This window comes from Leucoraja erinacea, chromosome 30 (assembly GCF_028641065.1).
Source record: "Leucoraja erinacea ecotype New England chromosome 30, Leri_hhj_1, whole genome shotgun sequence".
Lineage (NCBI taxonomy): Eukaryota > Metazoa > Chordata > Chondrichthyes > Rajiformes > Rajidae > Leucoraja > Leucoraja erinaceus.
This window is the reverse complement of record NC_073406.1, coordinates 3,179,061-3,196,598: the sequence shown is the minus strand read 5'-3', so window position 1 is coordinate 3,196,598 and position 17,538 is coordinate 3,179,061. Positions and strand designations below refer to the sequence as shown.

Below are 17,538 nucleotides of genomic sequence, written 5' to 3'. Positions count from 1 at the left end.
AACTCCGTACAGACAAGCACCTGTAGTCAGAATCGAACCCGGTTCTCTGGCGCTATAAGGCAGTAGCTCTACTGCTGCGTCATCATGCCACCGTCGCCTTCTATTCAGTAAGATCGTGGAAGATCTTTTGTCTGAAACCCACAGTCCTGCACAGACATCATATCCCTCATTCTGTTAATGTCCATAGATCTAGAACTTTCTGTCCTGAATATATTTACTGACTGAGCCTCCACAGCCCTCTTGAGTAGAGAATTCTAAAGATTTGCTATAGTCTGGGTGAATACATTTCTTCCCATTTCTGTTCGATGACTTGCATTAAGATTGACCCCTGATTCTAAACATTCTGACCATGGAAATGTCAACTCTGCCAAGTCCCATACGAGTCTTAAGTGGTCTAAAGAAGGGTCTCGACCTGAAATGTCACCTATTCCCTTTCTCCAGAGGTGCTGTCTGACCCGCTGATTTACTCCGGCTTTTTGTGTATATCTTCGGTTTAAAGCAGCACCTGCAGTTCCTGAATGTTGTCTGAAGAAGGGTCTTGACCCAAAACGTCACCCATTCCTTCTCTCCAGAGATGCTGCCTGTCCCACTGAGTTACTCCAGCATTTTGTGTCTATCTGCAGCTCCTTCCTACCCATAAAGAGTATTGTGTTTCATTAAGAGCTGCTGTGACAGAATGCACCACCAGGTGGCTCTGTGTGTTCAGTTCCCCATTTGGGCAGCTGGATTCAGTCCCATCTTTAAATGAAAAGTATTGATTGGACATTGTGAGGTTGGAGTAATCGTTCACCTAAACTAGAACCTGCTGTTCCAAAAGCATTTTCACGTAACTATGGATTCTATAACAATTATGCTTTTGATAAGGGGTTCCTTGCTTACTGGAAACAGCACTGAATCTTTGCCACACAAATTAAAAATGCCTCCTTAATAAAAAGCCTCAAAATATATCCACACCAAAATCTGCTTGTGGAAATAGATGATGAAGAAATGAGTTGACACGAATACTACTTTGGTACTGGTGACATAATGTATTTTCGAATTTTTTTTTGTTTGGGTCCCCTTGCAGAAACGGAGAGTGAGAATGAATTTCGACCACTGGATGACCGAATAGACGAGTTTCATCCCAAGGCCACAAGAACATTATTTATTGGAAACCTGGAGAAAACCACAACCTATGGAGATCTTCGAAACATCTTTGAGCGCTTTGGGGAGATTGTGGTATGTACCCTGAAGGGTTGGTCAATGTCGAGACGACATGGTTTTCTATGAACTTGTGACTTGAAATGATACTCACTTCCATGTTATATATAAGATTATCCACTCTCTACTTGTTCATCTTCTTGATTATTTTCTAGAATTTTTGCAGGGCAGTTATCTTTACAGAATATTAACTGATTAAATAACTTTTGTGTTTTTGATTTGATCCTTTTTTGGAGAATAAATTGCATTTGTTGTGGTTTTATACGTCTTAAGTTTGAATATCTAATTGCCACATTATAAGTCGTCCTGGGAGTTGGGCAAAACTGAGAAGCAGGGTCAAATCAATTGTAAGTCAACGTACATGATGCTAAAAGTTTTGAAACTGAGTCAGCTCTGTGTGGACTCAATACTAGTATTTCAAGGTACTGATCAATCAACCTGTCTGATTTATTCATTGAAACCGCAAGGGTAGAAAAGGCCCGGTGAAATCATTAACAGATTTAAACATGACTGAGAATGTTAAAGTGGAAGCATATGAAGGTGAGCATGTGGACAGGTGTCTGGATGAATATGCCTTGGTGGAGTGTAGGACACGGACAGGAGTAATTAAAGTGCCTGTTGATTGTCATTTTGTCCTTTTTCACATACATTGGATTCCATACAATAGTTGGTAAGTATGTATTATTATAACTTGGAACCAGATTTGCAAACTGAATTTGGCCATTAATGTGAAGCAACCTGGTTTCCAAATTGAAATATAATCAGCATTAAAGAAGTTGAGTTTGAGTCTTAATCTTTGAATTTAAGCATCACGATCCACGAGGAAATGAGGTACTGGTAAAATGAATACTAACATTAAGGGTGTCAGGGGTTATGTGGTGAAGGCAGGTGAATTGTGTTGAGGGGGAAAGGTAGATCAGCTATGATTGAATGGCGGAGTAGACTTGATGGACCGAATAGACTAATTCTGCCCTTATAACTTATGAACATACGGGGGTTGAGAACCACAAGTAATGTTCTAATTGACCATATCTGCAATTGGAATGTTAATGCAGATGATAGTGGATTGATACTGTGCATTACTGTTCCAAGTAAAAGTAAGTATGAAATGTACAGTTAACAAAATTAACATTTTTGCAGCACAATTCATTTTTTAATGAGAAGGGGGGGGGAAGATAACTGTGAAATGATTAAAAAATAAGCCAAGAATAAGTTTTGAAATGAGGCAAAGGGCCAGATTCAAAGTACATGCTATTGTTTTTTTTGTATTTAAAATGACAGGATATTGACATCAAGAAGGTAAATGGGGTTCCTCAATACGCCTTCCTACAGTACTGTGACATTGCAAGTGTCTGCAAAGCCATCAAGAAAATGGACGGAGAGTACTTAGGAAATAATCGGCTCAAGGTCAGGAAGGAGAAATACAGTCATTTGCTTATCAGGAATATTCACTTATCAGGAATTCACAGTGAAATATTAGTAAGAATTTTCTGTTGAACAATTTCTTGTATATTGTTTTTTGTTGTAACTTTACTTTTGTAATATTCCCCACTGTTTTCTTGAGTTACTTTTCTCTTTCCTCCCTCCAAGTTTTACATTGTATCCTTGGCATATTAGCTAGAGTGTCCAAGCTGCTGATGTGTCTGTGGATGTAATTGGTGTTACCTTGGGTCAACCTGCCTGAAGTGTGGTTGAACAGTATGTGAAAGCAAACACTACTGTTCCTCTTGCAGATGGAGCTGAGCGGAGCAAACTGAGCTGAGCTCTGGGGAAGCATCACCTGAGCCCAGTACTTCCTGATTAAGAATCCATTGGGCTACACTGGGAGATTGATCTGCACTTATTTCCCCTTCCTTACACCCTATTTTTCTCCTATATGTTACACAGCAACATGTCCCCCCTGCTTCCTTGATTAAGTAAATTTGCAGATGAACTTCAGGCCTCTACGGTTGAAGCATCTGATTTAAAACGTGGCCCCCACTCAATTCATCCCTCAATTTCTCTCACTTTCAAGTGAAAAATTGCTTCTTTTTTTTCTTGACTGGATCTCACCATCTGGGGAAACAAGATCAAAGTAACTTTGACCCAACACTATGGTTTAGTGCTAATTTTTGCACTTTGCAAATGAAATTAAAAGCAAAGCTTTTCATTTTGCATTTTGTAAGACTTTAATTGGGAAAGTTGTAAGAATGTATAGAATGTTTAGTTAGCGCGATAATATTTGTGAGATTATTATCGCACTGAATGAATGTGAATGTTGATCTATAATTATGGTGATGGTGAAGCCGACTGGAGCTGCATTCACTTAAGAATGTTCAAATAAAATTCAATTATTCCCAATGATTGCAGGGCCATGGACCAAAACATTTATTGACTTTTCAATTGCTATTTGCTGAACAGCCAAAATTGGTGGGGGGGGGTGGTGGGGGGGGGGGTTTCGTGAGGGTACGTGCCGATACAGTGTACCGCATCTCTGAAAAAATGTGTCGCCAAAAAACGCATTGGCCAAAATTATTTCCTGAAGTAGAATTGACTGTACGACAATTTGAGCGAACTATCCTCCCACCGCCATTAATTATATTCTACTCTATTAGTTAGTTATCCTTTTCCAAATTCATACATTTTCTGTACAAATGCAAAAATGACACTTTTGTGTCCTCTTCAGAACATTTCCAGTAGCAAGTAAATACTTAAGGATTTTATGTCCTGGGGTTATAGACCGTAGTGTCCATGCTCTATGAGCAATTGTATTGTCCGTGATGGAAAGGGTAACAGATTCCCAAAAGGACTGAGGGAAAATTACCCCTAACGTGCTTAACTATTTCACCCAGTTCCGTAAGGAATTTGAAAAGCAGAGCCTCTGTTTCAGCTGCTAAATAATGAATGATTCAATAATATGTGAAACAGTGAGATGAATAGGACTATTATTCACAACATAATATAAATCATGTATAGATTTGCATCATGTTTCTATACCAGTTATCTACAGGGTAGAGTTTCATGTAGGGTATTATATGTAACAGATAAATTAGAGTTGTGAATTTTGGCAATGAGATAATCAAGTAGATTATATTGGAATACATGAAAGTTTACAATCTAGCTTTGTTTTATTGAATTTGGGCCAATGAGTATTGTTACAATTAAAATGTAACCTTTTCTTCTCTTATTTCTTATTCTCCTCAGCTGGGATTTGGCAAGAGTATGCCAACTAATTGTGTTTGGCTGGATGGCCTATCTTCAAATATTACTGAACAATACTTGTCCAGGCATTTTTGTCGTTATGGGCCTGTGCTGAAAGTAAGTGCCTTGTTGCAGTGCTTGTTTACTTCTAACAAATTATTAACAACTGGCAGCAAAAAGATTTTTTTTCCAATTGTTGATTTTCATTTTTCCCCTTCAAAACATACCTTCTATACATTTCATGTTCTGATAAGAGAAAATGATATTCAGTGCATAGCAATGGGCGTATTGAGATCGTTAGTTTTCAGTTTTGTATTGTACCTTAAAAGAAGCTGTAGTGGAAAATACACTTTAATCAGAGCATTTAAGTGTAAGCTTTTTTAAAAACCGTTTAGTTGCATAATAAGATTATGTTTGCTTCTTTGAACAGTTTAAATAATAAGATGCTTAAAATGTAATCCCTGTAATGTCACCCCGCAAATAGCCTGTTTTATAATATTTTATTTACCTTGTTCATGTATTGGTTTATTATTGTTTCAAGCTTCAAGATACAGTGAAAAACTTGTTTTGTGTGCTATCTAGGTAAATTATACTAGATAGGAGTACAATCAAAGCATCCATGAGTATAACAGGTAGTGCAAACAGAGAAATGTAATGGATTACTGAATATAGTGTACAAGATACAGCAAAAGTACTTAAAGAAAAAGTGCATTGAGTGGATTGGGAGACCAGGAATGCTTCCCTAGCTTGTGGGAGTCTTGTAATAGTGAGGAAGAAGCTGCTCTTGAATCTAGTGGTATCTTGTATCTGCTGCTTGACGGGAGAGGAGAGAAGATGGAGTGATGGGGGTGCAAGTGGTCCTTGATTATGCTGTTTGCCTTTCTAAGGCAAATAGGAAATGTAGATATTGTCAATGGGCGGGAGGCTGTTTTGCGTGATGGATTGGGCTGCATCCACAATTCTGCAGTTTCTTGTGGTCTTGGGCAGAACAGATGCCAAGCCAAGCTGTTATGCATCCCAACTGGTTGCTTTATATTGTGCATTGGTAGACATTTGTAAGAGTCATGAGAGACAGCTAATTTGTTTAATCTTCAGAGGAAGAAGAAGCGTTGGTATGCTTTCTTGGCCGTAGCATCAACTTGGACGGACCAGGAAAGCTTGTTGGTGATAATTACGGCTAGGAACTTGAAGTTCTCAACCATCTCTGTTTCAACACCCAGCTTCCTGAAGTTTGTAGAAAGAATCAGTGCACAAACAGGGAATTTTGAAAAGAAAAATATCAAAATTAAGTAATTCTGTAATACTTTGAGATCTAAAGATTCCCACTTACCCCATTGAACTGACTTTTCTCTTTCAAACGCTGACTGACTATTGTCTCTTAGCACCAATTCCATATTTTAGTGCCACAAAGTAATCCAGATCTTGCAAGAAACCAAATAATAATAATAATAATAATAACGGCAGTAGAGAACTATTGTGTTGCGGTCTGTGCTGGGTGATGCAGAGGACTATGATCTCGGTTTTCCACATTTTTTTATGTTGAAAATGGTTGTCAGCATAACAATAATGTGATGATCACAATTCATTTTATAAAAAGGATTTGAATGAAACGGATGGTATGTTCAAATCACATTTGGAATATATATTCACTTCAGCCAATCTCCTCAGGACATCGAATGATGTAGTAATGCAATACATGACCTCCTCAATATAGCTTCTCTACATCTTCAACTCTTCCTTCAATTTGTCATTCATTACATCTGATACACAATTTCTCTAATAACATTTTATTACAGTTTCCTTGCTTATGAATAAGCTGCATAAAACATCCTTCACTGTAATCTTTAGTGATATAAGCTCTCTTAGCCCACTCGACTTTTGGCTCTTTTACAGGGAGATTATATCAAACATCAACTCTGACTTGGCCATTCTTTCAATACACATTTGGGTGGATCTCCAAACTGCTCCAGAGAAATTCTGCCATATATCTATTAGTTACTTGCCATTCCTGTTCAGGGAACTAGCTGACTTCTTTCTTTACCTCCTGGGACAGATTGTGTTGGATCGTCAGAAAGGAATGGCTCTGGTGTTGTACGATGAAATTGAATGCGCACAAACAGCGGTGCAGGAGACCAAGGGCAGGAAGATTGGAGGAAATAGAATAAAGGTTAGTATAAGAGAGTTCATGGGGATTCTAACTGCACTTCTTATTCCCTTCACTCTTATAAATCTTCTCTTTCGCTCTGTCTTTCAGCACAGATAGATGTTTACAGCGATGTTCCTATTCTCAGATAGCCACACACCGCGCACACACACATACACACACACCTTCCACAGTTTCAAGGAATTGCATGAGGTGCTAATGTTTTATAAGGAAAACCAGAGCATGAAATAATAGCAACATTGAAGGGGATTATTTGGTTTAATTCTGAGGAAGAAAATAAAATTTAATGATATTTTGCAATATTGAAAAGCAGACTCTATTGGCATTCTGCAGTTCAAAGTGGTTATGTGTTTGGCAAGCAAATTGGAAAAACAGTTTAATGCTTGCAAGGATCAAAAGCATGTAAAACGATACTATTTGCTGCCAGTTCAACTTTGCAGTTGAATATTCAGCTTTTTTTTAATGTTTGATATCTATTGTCTCAGCTTCTAATGCCTAACAGTCAAATTTCTTCCATGAAGGTGGATTTTGCAAATCGCGAGAGTCAGTTGGCATTTTATCGTTCAATGGAAGTCTCTGGGCAAGACATCAGAGACCTGTACGAAATCTTTGCTGAGCGAAGGCAAGTGAATCTTTCATTTGACTTTCTGTCTGAAGAAGGGTCTCAACCCGAAACGTCACAATAGGTGATATTCACCTATTCCTTTTCCCAGGGATGCTGTCTGACCCACTGAGTTACTCCAGCATTCTGAGTTTATCTTTCTTTTGTGAACTTTGTTAAGGCTTTTGAAATGGTGAATTTTGATTTATTGCACTGATTAGTTCAGGATTTTTGATTAACTTTATGAAGCACACATATGAACAGTCGTGACATGTAAATTAGAACTTTCAGTCTGAGGATTGTTTAGTCATAATATACATTATTTTGTTAACAACTTAAAAACTAGAACTTCTCTATAATAATTATGTAATGTAATGTGTCTTTAATGGATCCATGCATAATCCTGTCTCTTCCCTAATTCAAATATTATTTCAAATTCATTTTTTCTGGTGTTTAACTCGCAATTGAATTTAAATCAAGAATGTTTGGTGTTATTGAGAATTTTTGTGCGGCTGTTCTATTTTACCATCAATTAAATAAAACACACATTGCAAAAAAAGAGGTTTAAACAGCCACCCCAGACACTTGATGGAAATTATCCTCCATTTGAGAGTCTACTGTAATGGTCAGAACTTAAAGGAAAATGGCCAGCGATGGGACTTGAATCTTAGTCTGCAACAGAAAAACTAGATATTTAGAGATTGCAAGCATTAAATCAGTAAATAGTAACTTATTTTCAAAGTGACCAGTTTAGTACAGCTCGGTGGCCCAGTTAGTAGAACCTTTGGCTCACAGCTCCGGCAATCTGGGTTCAAAACATAATGGCATAAACCTTCATGCTGAGCCATGACTGAGTGCATATCTGTCAGCAGTGGGGAAACATTGCCTGCTGTCCTCCAGTTGAGAGTGGCAAATAAAACAGGATTACATTTGGAGCATTTAGCTTTGGTGTCAGCCTATTTACAGAGAAGAAATTAATTTTATGCAGCCGTTGATTTGATTTAAAAATTGACATTTGATTTGATTTTTGTTTCTTTAATTAGTAGGGAGGATCGGCGTGGATCATATCATGAATATCCTACAGATCGAGCCTACTTTGATGCAGTTAGGGGCCCGGCTGCTACATTCCCTGAAGATCCTCGGAGAGAGTACCGTGCAAGAAGCAGAGATTTTTATGCCGAATGGGATCCCTACCAGGGTGATTATTATGATCCTCGCTACTATGAAGACCCCCGGGAGTACAGAGACTACAGAGATCCCTATGAACAGGACATAAGGGAGTACAGTTATCGACAGCGAGAGAGGGAGCGGGAGAGGGAACGTTACGAATCTGATAGAGAGCGAGATCATGAAAGGCGGACTTGTGAACGAAGCCAAAGCCCAACACATTCGAGAAGAGCGCAGAGTTGTAGTGCGTCACCAACACAGTCTGAGAGGCACCAGAGTGACAGCATGGACTCGGAACGTAGAATATACAGTCGATCGTCAGATCGTAGTGGTAGTTGCAGCTCGCTCTCACCCCCTCGATATGATAAAGTTGAGAAGACTGACAAAGTCCGACCAGAGCGTTATGATAAAACTGAAAAGGAGAAAGACCGAGTGTTTGAACCTGAAAGAGTTGATAAAAGGACACAAAGGAAAGAAAAGGTTGAGAAATTGGAAAAAGCAAAAAAAATCGACAAACCTGAAGTGGAAAAACCAGAGAAGAAGGAGAAAACTGAGAAGCTCAAACTACGCAAGGTGAAGCCTCCAACTCCAAGTTCCCCATCTTCTGAAACAGACCAAGAAATAGACAGAGATCCAAACCCTGATGGACAAAAGGGTAAAACAAAACAAGGGAAAGAAAAAGCAGAGAAAGACGGGGCTTCAAAAAATCGTTTAGATTTAATTCCCTGTGTGGTGTTAACTCGTGTAAAAGAGAGAGAGACAAAAGTGATTGAACCCCTGATTGTGGAGAAGTCGAGAGGAAAGCCAGAGAATGATGTGGTCAAATCTCCTCCTGCAGAACAACATAAAGTACAGCTAACACGACTTGATCAGACAAAGATAGAGCTGTCCAAAGTGGAGCCCATTAGGCCAAAAATGTTAAAAGAGAAACTGCTTGCCAGCCAAATAGAAATCGTGGAGAAGGAAGTGAAAATCAAGCATAAAAAGAACCTCAAACCCGAACCGTGTGTTGATGCACCGAATGCAATGGATATTGACAAACTGGAAGCAAGGAAGAGGCGTTTTGCAGATCCAACGTTAAGAACAGACAGGCAGAAGTTAGAGGTTAAGAGAAGCAGTCAAGAGGAAGAGGAACTGCGTCAAGGTCTAAAAAAACAACCTGAGCTGGCTCCCTGGAGAGAAGTGGGTAAAGAAGGAGACGCTGACCGCAGACCCGTGCGCAAAGAATCGCTCAAACGAGAGCACAGAAAAATTAAGCAAGAAAAATTAATTCCAGCATTCAGCCCCAGGGAAGGGCAGGAGTCTGCCACTGTTTCGGTAGGGATTGGCTTGCGGCCTGGCGTGGATGTACAGTCTAGAATAAGTGAGCCGTCTGAAGACTTGGTGGACGTTCAAGAAGTTGGAGTGAAGAAAGTGAACACACCAAAACCTCTGCTTAAGGGAGTTCTTCAGCAACTGCTTCCGCACCTTGATGAGATATCGGGAGAAGGAGATATGAAAAGAGATGAACGGAAGAGAAAATATAGCGGAACTGAAGACGCAAATGATCACAAGTCCACCCATGAGAAATCGCAGACGGCTGAAGCGGAAGAGAAACTAGGGATTGATATTGATTACACACAGAGTTACCGGAAACAAATGGAGCAGAACCGCAAACTGAAGCAGCAGCAGGAGATGGAGATGGCAAAATCAGAGAAATTCAACAGCCCCAGAAAAGATAATCCAGACGAATTTGACAGAAGAAGTTTGGTCCATGAAGTGGGGAAACCACCTCAAGATGTCACCGACGACTCTCCTCCAGTTAAACGGAAAAAAACAGACCAATTTGATTTTGAGATTAGCATGAAAAGAGAGCGAAATTATAGGAGTTCTCGTCAACAAAGTGAGGATTCCGAAAAAACTGTCCTTTCCCCTGGATTTCGGCATATTCTGTCTTATCAGGATGAAGATGATAACTCAGACTCTCCACATCTGACATTGCCACATCAGACATTGCCACATCAGACATTGCCACCGAAAGAACCTAAAGTTTCTCCCAAGCCAGACTCCACCATTCAAGTTCCTGTTAAAGAAGAACCTTTAAAGTGCAATTCTTATGAATCAAATAAGCGAGAACAAATTTTGGACTTGTCCAGAATTAAAATAACATCTCAGAGCTCCGAGGAGGAGACAACACGCTGGGAAACACGTTTGAAACTAGAGGCAAGTAGATCTGACGTTAGCTTTCCAAGTAGCGTCATAAAACGCGATGGAATTCGCAAGCGTTCTGTGCGTGAGCTCGAACCAGGAGAGGTACCGAGCGATTCTGATGAGGATAATGAACATAAATCCCATTCACCAAAAGCCTCAACTTCTTTTGAAAGTTCTAGGTTGCCTTTGTTTCTACGAAATAGGGAGGATGATAGGATATCAGACTTGAAGCTATCAGGTTCTCTGGAAAGAAACAAATTCTATTCCTTTGCTCTCGACAAGACCATTACCCCGGACACCAAGGCTTTACTAGAAAGGGCAAAGTCTCTGTCGTCATCCCGAGAAGAAAATTGGTCATTTTTGGATCGAGATTCCAGGTTTGCCAACTTTAGGAAAGATAAAGATAAGGAAAAGGTGGAATCGGCACCAAGGCCAATCCCCTCTTGGTACATGAAAAAGAAAAAAATTAGAACCGATTCTGATGGTAAAATGGATGAAAAGAAGGAAGATCACAAGGAAGACGAGCAAGAGAGGCAGGAACTATTTGCTTCCCGTTTCCTGCACAGCTCCATTTTTGAGCAGGATTCAAAACGCCTCCAGCACCTTGAAAGGAAAGAAGATGAATTGGATGTAATTTCTGGGAAATTCTTTGGAAGGCAAGGGTCTGTGGATGGCTCCAATAGCAGCCTAGAACTGATACAAGAACCCGTAGTCTTGTTTCACAGTCGCTTCATTGAATTGACACGAATGCAACAGAAGGAAAAGGAAAAGGACCAGAAACCAAAGGAGCTGGAGCGACGAGAAGTTGAAAAGGAAGCTCAGCCTAAAACACCAGATTCTGCCCCTGAATCAGAGGTGGGGAATACTATGCCGTTCTTTAGGGCTCTTATACCTCAACCACCCCCTGTTGTTCCCCAGCCAGTTCTTGAGCAACAAGAAGCAACTCTGAATAAAGTAGTCCTGGTGGAAAATGTAAACTCCAGCTCTGCAGACAATCGTACGGAATTTGCCTCTGCGGCTGATGCCCTGAAATGTGTTGTTAGTGTCAGCCCTTGTGAAGAAGCAGAACCGGCAGTAAACAAGCAATTAGATGCAAATGTTACTTCAGGTTTTGCGGCTACCGAGGAGGAAATATCGATTGGAGAACATCCCTCTTACTTGAATACTAAACCGCCAACTCCGGGAGGAGCTGACCCACAAAACTGCACAAATCCAGAAACGGATGTGTTAGAACTTGGTTCAGATTCCACCAAAACTAGCAAAAAAGAAGTGTCATCCGATGAACACAAAGGAGATAAGAATCCTTCCGTCACTGTCCAGTTAGATGTCAACCAGCAAGAAGAACACTTGGAGGTACAGCCACAGATTTCGGATAATGAAGCAGATACCGAACCGTCTGTAGGTATAAAAGAGAAAAGATCTTCACAAACCAAAAGAACAAAGACTACACTTCAGGCAGTCACTGCAACCATCCCGGAAAAGCCTGTCACAAGGAAAAGTGAGAGAATAGACCGTGAAAAGCTAAAGAGGTCATCGTCGCCCCGAGCTGACACTCAGAAACTTCAGGAGCAGAAATTGGAGATAGAAAGAGTCTCAAAAAACACAGCAAAATCTCCAAGTTCTGCCCCAGAGTCTGAAACTTTGGAGCTGAGTTTGCCTTTAGGCAGAACACGCCGTAGAAATGTGCGATCTGTTTATGCGACAATTGACGACGGCCCAAATCTAATGAAAGACTCGACCGACACGTCACGGTCAACCAGGAAACGAGGCGATAAAGAACTTCAGGAACCATCGAATGTACAAACTCCGCCTCGGAGGGGGAGACCCCCAAAATCCCGCCGTCGACCAGGGGACGAGAATCCATGTTTTAAAGCTGAGCCGGTGAAACAAGAAGCTGAAGAAACGGAAACTAAAGACAGCATTGAAAACGCAAAACCAGTTGAAGGATGGAAGTCACCAAGATCACAGAAAGCCGCACAAAGTCATCCATTACCCCCTTCACCTGCTTTTAGCAGCCATGTTGGAAAGAAAGCCATTAAAACAGAATCAAGGACATCCGAGATTTGTGTTGACCATAGAGATGATGTTACAGAGACTTTGGCTGAGCAAGGTTCGAATAAGAATATCGTTAAACACTCACCAGAGGAACGGGAGGTGGCAGTCGACAAAAAAACAGTTGACAAAAATGACGTTGCGTTGGAGAATTGTCCTTCAGATAAAAACCCTGGTGACGTTGTAGAAAAGGGAAGTTTGGAGAAAGGCTCCAAGTCAAAGTGTGGAAGAGGAAGGAATTCAAAGGGCAACGAAGACAAAATACCTCTACGAAATTTGGAAATAAGACTCAGTACTGAGGAGCTAAATGTTGTTAAAAGTGATACAGAGACGACTGGGACTGTAAAGAAAGATGCCCAGAAAAATGACAATCAGTCGCCTAAGCTAATTAAAGAAGAAATCAAGAATCCATTCCCAGAACCACCAACATCACCAGATAAAGACGCCCCTAGACGTTCGTGTTCGCCAGAAGCTGTACAGCGTGCTAAGCAGATAGAACTTGAGAGAGCAGTGGAGAACATTGCAAAATTAACAGAAATCCCAACTGTGCATCCTTACAAAGAAGCTACGAATGAACCGGACGTTAGACCAGAGGAAGAAGTAGAAAAGCCTGCTCATCAAGCAAGTGAAACTGAGCTCGCAGCTGCCATTGACTCCATCATTGCAGATGAATCGGCAGAACCCGACAACTTCCCGTCTGCTCCAAGATATTCCGCTGACCAAACTGTGGCGGGCGTCGCTGAAGATCCGACTGTAGTCCCTACACCCCCAGATGCAACACAGCCTGAAACTGATCAGGCGGCTGCAAATATACCGGAGTCAAATAACAATGTTGGCGCCTCGGGAAGACTTTTGGCAAAAGCACCACCCACAAATCGTCCAGTATCAACAATCCCATCTTCAGATCGTGGCGTTTCTAAAGCCCCATCCTCAGGCCAGTCAGTTTCTAAATCTGCTGCATCAGCAGAGACTTTGACTCCAAAGGTTCCCCCTTCGATAGAAAGAAATGTTTCTGAAGTTCCCTCTTCAACGGATGTGATTTCTAAAGCTCCTACCTCCACAAACAGCGTTGTGACTAAAGTTCCTGCAGTAGTAGTAGGTTCCACCTCAACAGAGAGTGTAATTTCTAAAGCTTCAGCTTCACAAGAAACCGTGATTTCTAAAGTTCCTGTCACAGAGGAACTTTTATCTAAAAGTACCGTTTTATCTAAAAGTACCATTACAGTAGAGAGTGTAATATCTAAAGCTCCTGTCTCTGTGGAGAGTGTGATTTCCAAAGCTCCTGCCTCAGTGGAGAGTGTGATTTCCAAAGCTCCCACCTCCGTTGAGAATGTGGTTTCTAAAACTCCCATTGGAACAGTGAGTGTCGTTTCCCCAGCTCTGCCTTCAGACGGTTTGGCTTCTAAAAGTTCAGCTGTGGACAGTCAATCAGCAGTATCAGTCAGCTCAGTTTCCAGATCTGCTTTATTGACTACTTTGGCTGAGGCAAAAGATGCTGACGTGTGCCTCCAGCAACCTGAAAATATCTCCCAGAAAACGGAGAACCCTCCAAAACCAGAACCTGCCGAGGTCCACCGAACTCCAAGTCGCAGAGGGCGTTCAAAACCCAGGATATCAAGGCGTAGCAGGCGAGGAAGCACGGGCAGGAAAGGGGAACTGGCAGACGGCAACATCTCTGAACCTGAGCCAGCGCCTGTTTCTGCTGACGTCAAGCAAAGCACGGTCACAGCAGAGACCAGTTTGGAAAAACCTACAAAAATACCGGTGGAAGCACTTTGCATCCCGAAGAGTGAGAGCGACACCCTGGCCAGACTAGAAGAGTGCAAACCCGATGAAATTAAAATCACCACGGCAAACAAGGAGTCTGTGACTGAGGCTATTTCACCTCAGGATCCACAGCATTGTTCATATAATGAAGATAACAAGAGTGCTACATATTTTAAATTAAAACAACATAATGACCATACAGCCGAGGCTCAACCTAAGCTGAGCATGCCAAGAGTGGCCATTAATGCACTCCCCGCCACCACCATTGCAAAGATTTCAGTAACTCCGGCCCCTATTTTGGGAAGTGTACACGCTAGTTCTGGGGCTGTGCCAGATTGGATATCAAGGCATGAAGGACCCCGTTCTTGTTCCACGCCCCCTCCTGCAGCTCCTCCTCCAGATACCAAAGCCTCTGATCTGGACACAAACTCCAGCACCTTACGGAAAATTCTCATGGAGCCGAAATATGTGTCGGCCTCTGGAGTCCCGACGACGTTTGTTACCACGGCTATAAATGAACCCTTGACTTCGGTTCGGTCAGAAGAAGCTTTTCCTTCAGCTGAATGCAACAAACTGGTCTTGGATGAGAAACCGGCACTTCCTCCAAGCACAACTGCAGGGCAACAACTGACAGAGGTACTGACCTTTAATGAGAAAGAAAAACATGTTGGTTCTTTGATCTCACCCAAAGTTACTTCTGTGATCAGCAGAATGCCGCCGAGTATAGATCATGAGGAAATGGCAAAAGTTTCAATGAATAGCCGAGGGCCAGTTAACCTTCCCTCTCAGTTACCCAGCCTCCCAAATATGACTCTGACCAAACAGAAATATAGATCGAGCTTGACTGAAAACAGCCGGTACAAACTCGGAACATACATTGCAGAAGAGTCTAGGCCGGTGGAAAATATCCCGTTAAATCAGGGCTCAAGCCCAGGGCTGAGAGTAAATACATCTGAAGGAGTTGTGGTACTGAGTTACTCAGGCCAGAAGACCGAAGGTCCTCAGCGAATAAGTGCTCCCATCAGCCAGATTCCACCTGCTAGTGCAGTGGACATAGAGTTTCAGCAATCAGTGTCCAAGTCACAAGCAAAACAGGAGGCAGTTTCCCAATCACAGGCTGTGACTAAAGTGTCGCAGACTCCATCCGGCTACAGCAATGTCATTGGCACTCATTCCTCAAGCATGCACACAGGGCACGGCGGCGCTCCGCCATATAACACATCACCTGTGATTTCCAGCATAAAACAGGAGCATCAGATCCTCGAAAAGTCTGAATCTTCCCTCCACTCTCAGCCAGCAGCAGTGAAGATTGTGTACAATCTAATGCCAAACATTATAACTGCGAACAAAAAAGGTGGAGAAGCAGTGGTCCCGAAGATCGAACCTGGCAAAGTAAGTCAGCAGTCAACACTGAGCCCGGGGATCAGCACTCACCATGCTGCTCTGCCATGTAAGATGCAGTCGGACACGAACCACATCAGTTCTGGGCGTGGAACCCCCACCGAACGGACTTTGTCTCTGCCACTTTCCATTAAACAGGAACCCCACTCCCCTCACACATCAGTTCACTCTCCTTCCTCCTTTCCCAAAGTATGTCAGCCGAGTAGCACATCCTCCGTTTCCCAGTCGATAAACGCAAACATGGTTCTGAATGCTGGCCTCTCCATGGCGCAGTTTGTTCCCAGTGTCCACCTTCCAGAGCAGTCGGTCATTATGCCTCCTCACAGTGTGTCGCAGTCTCAGGTCGTCCCCTTAGGGCACCTCTCTCAGGGTGAAGTCAGAATGAACTCCCCGTCAGTACCGGGTATCCCGTACGGCATACGGCCTGAGGCTCATCACGCCTCCACACGAGCTGTCCTCCAATCTCAGATGGATCTCCGCTCACAGCGCTCCAACACACCCCAGTCATCGGTCATCAGGGACTTGTGTATGCCTCAGATCTCCAATCAGCACCAACCAGATGAAGAGTTGCTCCATTATCACGGGATTAGACGAGGGTCTGGTCCCCTGCAGCCCGATGTCCTGGTGATGCAGCCAGACTACAGAATGCATCCTGGAAGTTTAAGACTGGACCAATACAATGTACCCCAGGAGATGCTGCTGCGAGACGTACGGATGATGTACCCACCTCTCACAGCGGTTGGTGATGTCCACAATGAATCCAGACAGGCCAGGACCCCAGACGGATCGGTTAAAACTCCTCCAGCCAGTAAAACCCCTCAGCCAGCTAAAGAGGCCCCGAAACCATCCGAGGTGAAAATGGCCAAGTCGCCGCACAGCGAAGCTCGATTGATCAATGTCCCCACTGGATTACCCATGTCTCAGTCTGTAATGGTCTCCCATGGTGTTCAGCTTATGCACCAGGTCCCCAGTTCCTTCCACGACTACCCGCGCGTGTATCAAGATCTTCGCAACTTCCACCCTTCTCACCTCGGTGGAATAAACCCGCAGTTTGGTGGAATAAACTTGCCTTCCCGCAGTATGACTCCTCAGGTAAGTACAACGAGTTTATTTTTTCCCACAAAGCTATGTGTGTTTGGGAGTTATTCTTATCCGTGGTACTTTATTAATGAAGGAATATTCCTGAAGAGCAATGCTTAACAAGTCTAGATTCATTCATTCTGATGCCATTGTATCCCATAAACTAAACACAGGCAGCCAAACATGCGGGGCTTTGTCATATGTCCGTTTGTAGAGGCAGCATCAATCACATGGTACAGTTTATTACTTTGCATTCTAGAACCGTAACATCCATTTGGCATGTTCCAGTTGATGAATGAGCAATCCACATTGTTTCCGCACTCTTTCTTGACAGCCCTGCAGCAGTCTGAAGAAGGGTTTAAACTCAAAATGTCATCCATCCATTCCCCTCCACAGATGGTGTCTGACCCACTTAGTTCCTCCAGCACTTTGCTCAAGTTTCCAGCATCTGCAGTTCATTATGTCTCAATTCTTTTTTTCGCCCTATTTTGAAGTCCAATTCCACCATTATAGAAACTTACAAAATTCTTAATAGGCTAGATGCAGGGCCAATGACAGGGGTTCTTAAGGATAAGGGGGATCTTTTGCAACTTTTTTCACAAGAGAGTGGTGAATCTCTGGACTCTACATAGGGTAGTTGCCAGTTCATTGGCTATATTTAAGAGGGTTTCTCATCCCTTGGAGAGAAGGCCGGAGGACTTTTTTCATTTATTTGCCTCTCCCAACCCTGCACATA

The 17,538-nt window shown here is 42.4% G+C and overlaps 1 protein-coding gene across 3 annotated transcripts in view; it reads left to right on the top strand.

Moving 5' to 3' along the window:
* spen (spen family transcriptional repressor) overlaps positions 1–17,538 on the top strand; it is a 71,071-nt gene that overhangs the window by 45,864 nt on the left and 7,669 nt on the right. For 2 of the 3 annotated variants that reach the window (XM_055659128.1, XM_055659127.1), the window contains exons 6-11: positions 1,067–1,218; positions 2,482–2,607; positions 4,384–4,497; positions 6,434–6,547; positions 7,066–7,166; positions 8,189–16,814. In XM_055659128.1, coding sequence (XP_055515103.1) covers positions 1,067–1,218; positions 2,482–2,607; positions 4,384–4,497; positions 6,434–6,547; positions 7,066–7,166; positions 8,189–16,814 — 9,233 coding nt within the window. Of the gene's footprint in view, positions 1–1,066; positions 1,219–2,481; positions 2,680–4,383; positions 4,498–6,433; positions 6,548–7,065; positions 7,167–8,188; positions 16,815–17,538 lie in introns of all 3 variants that reach the window. The other variant, XM_055659126.1, reaches the window with a different exon arrangement.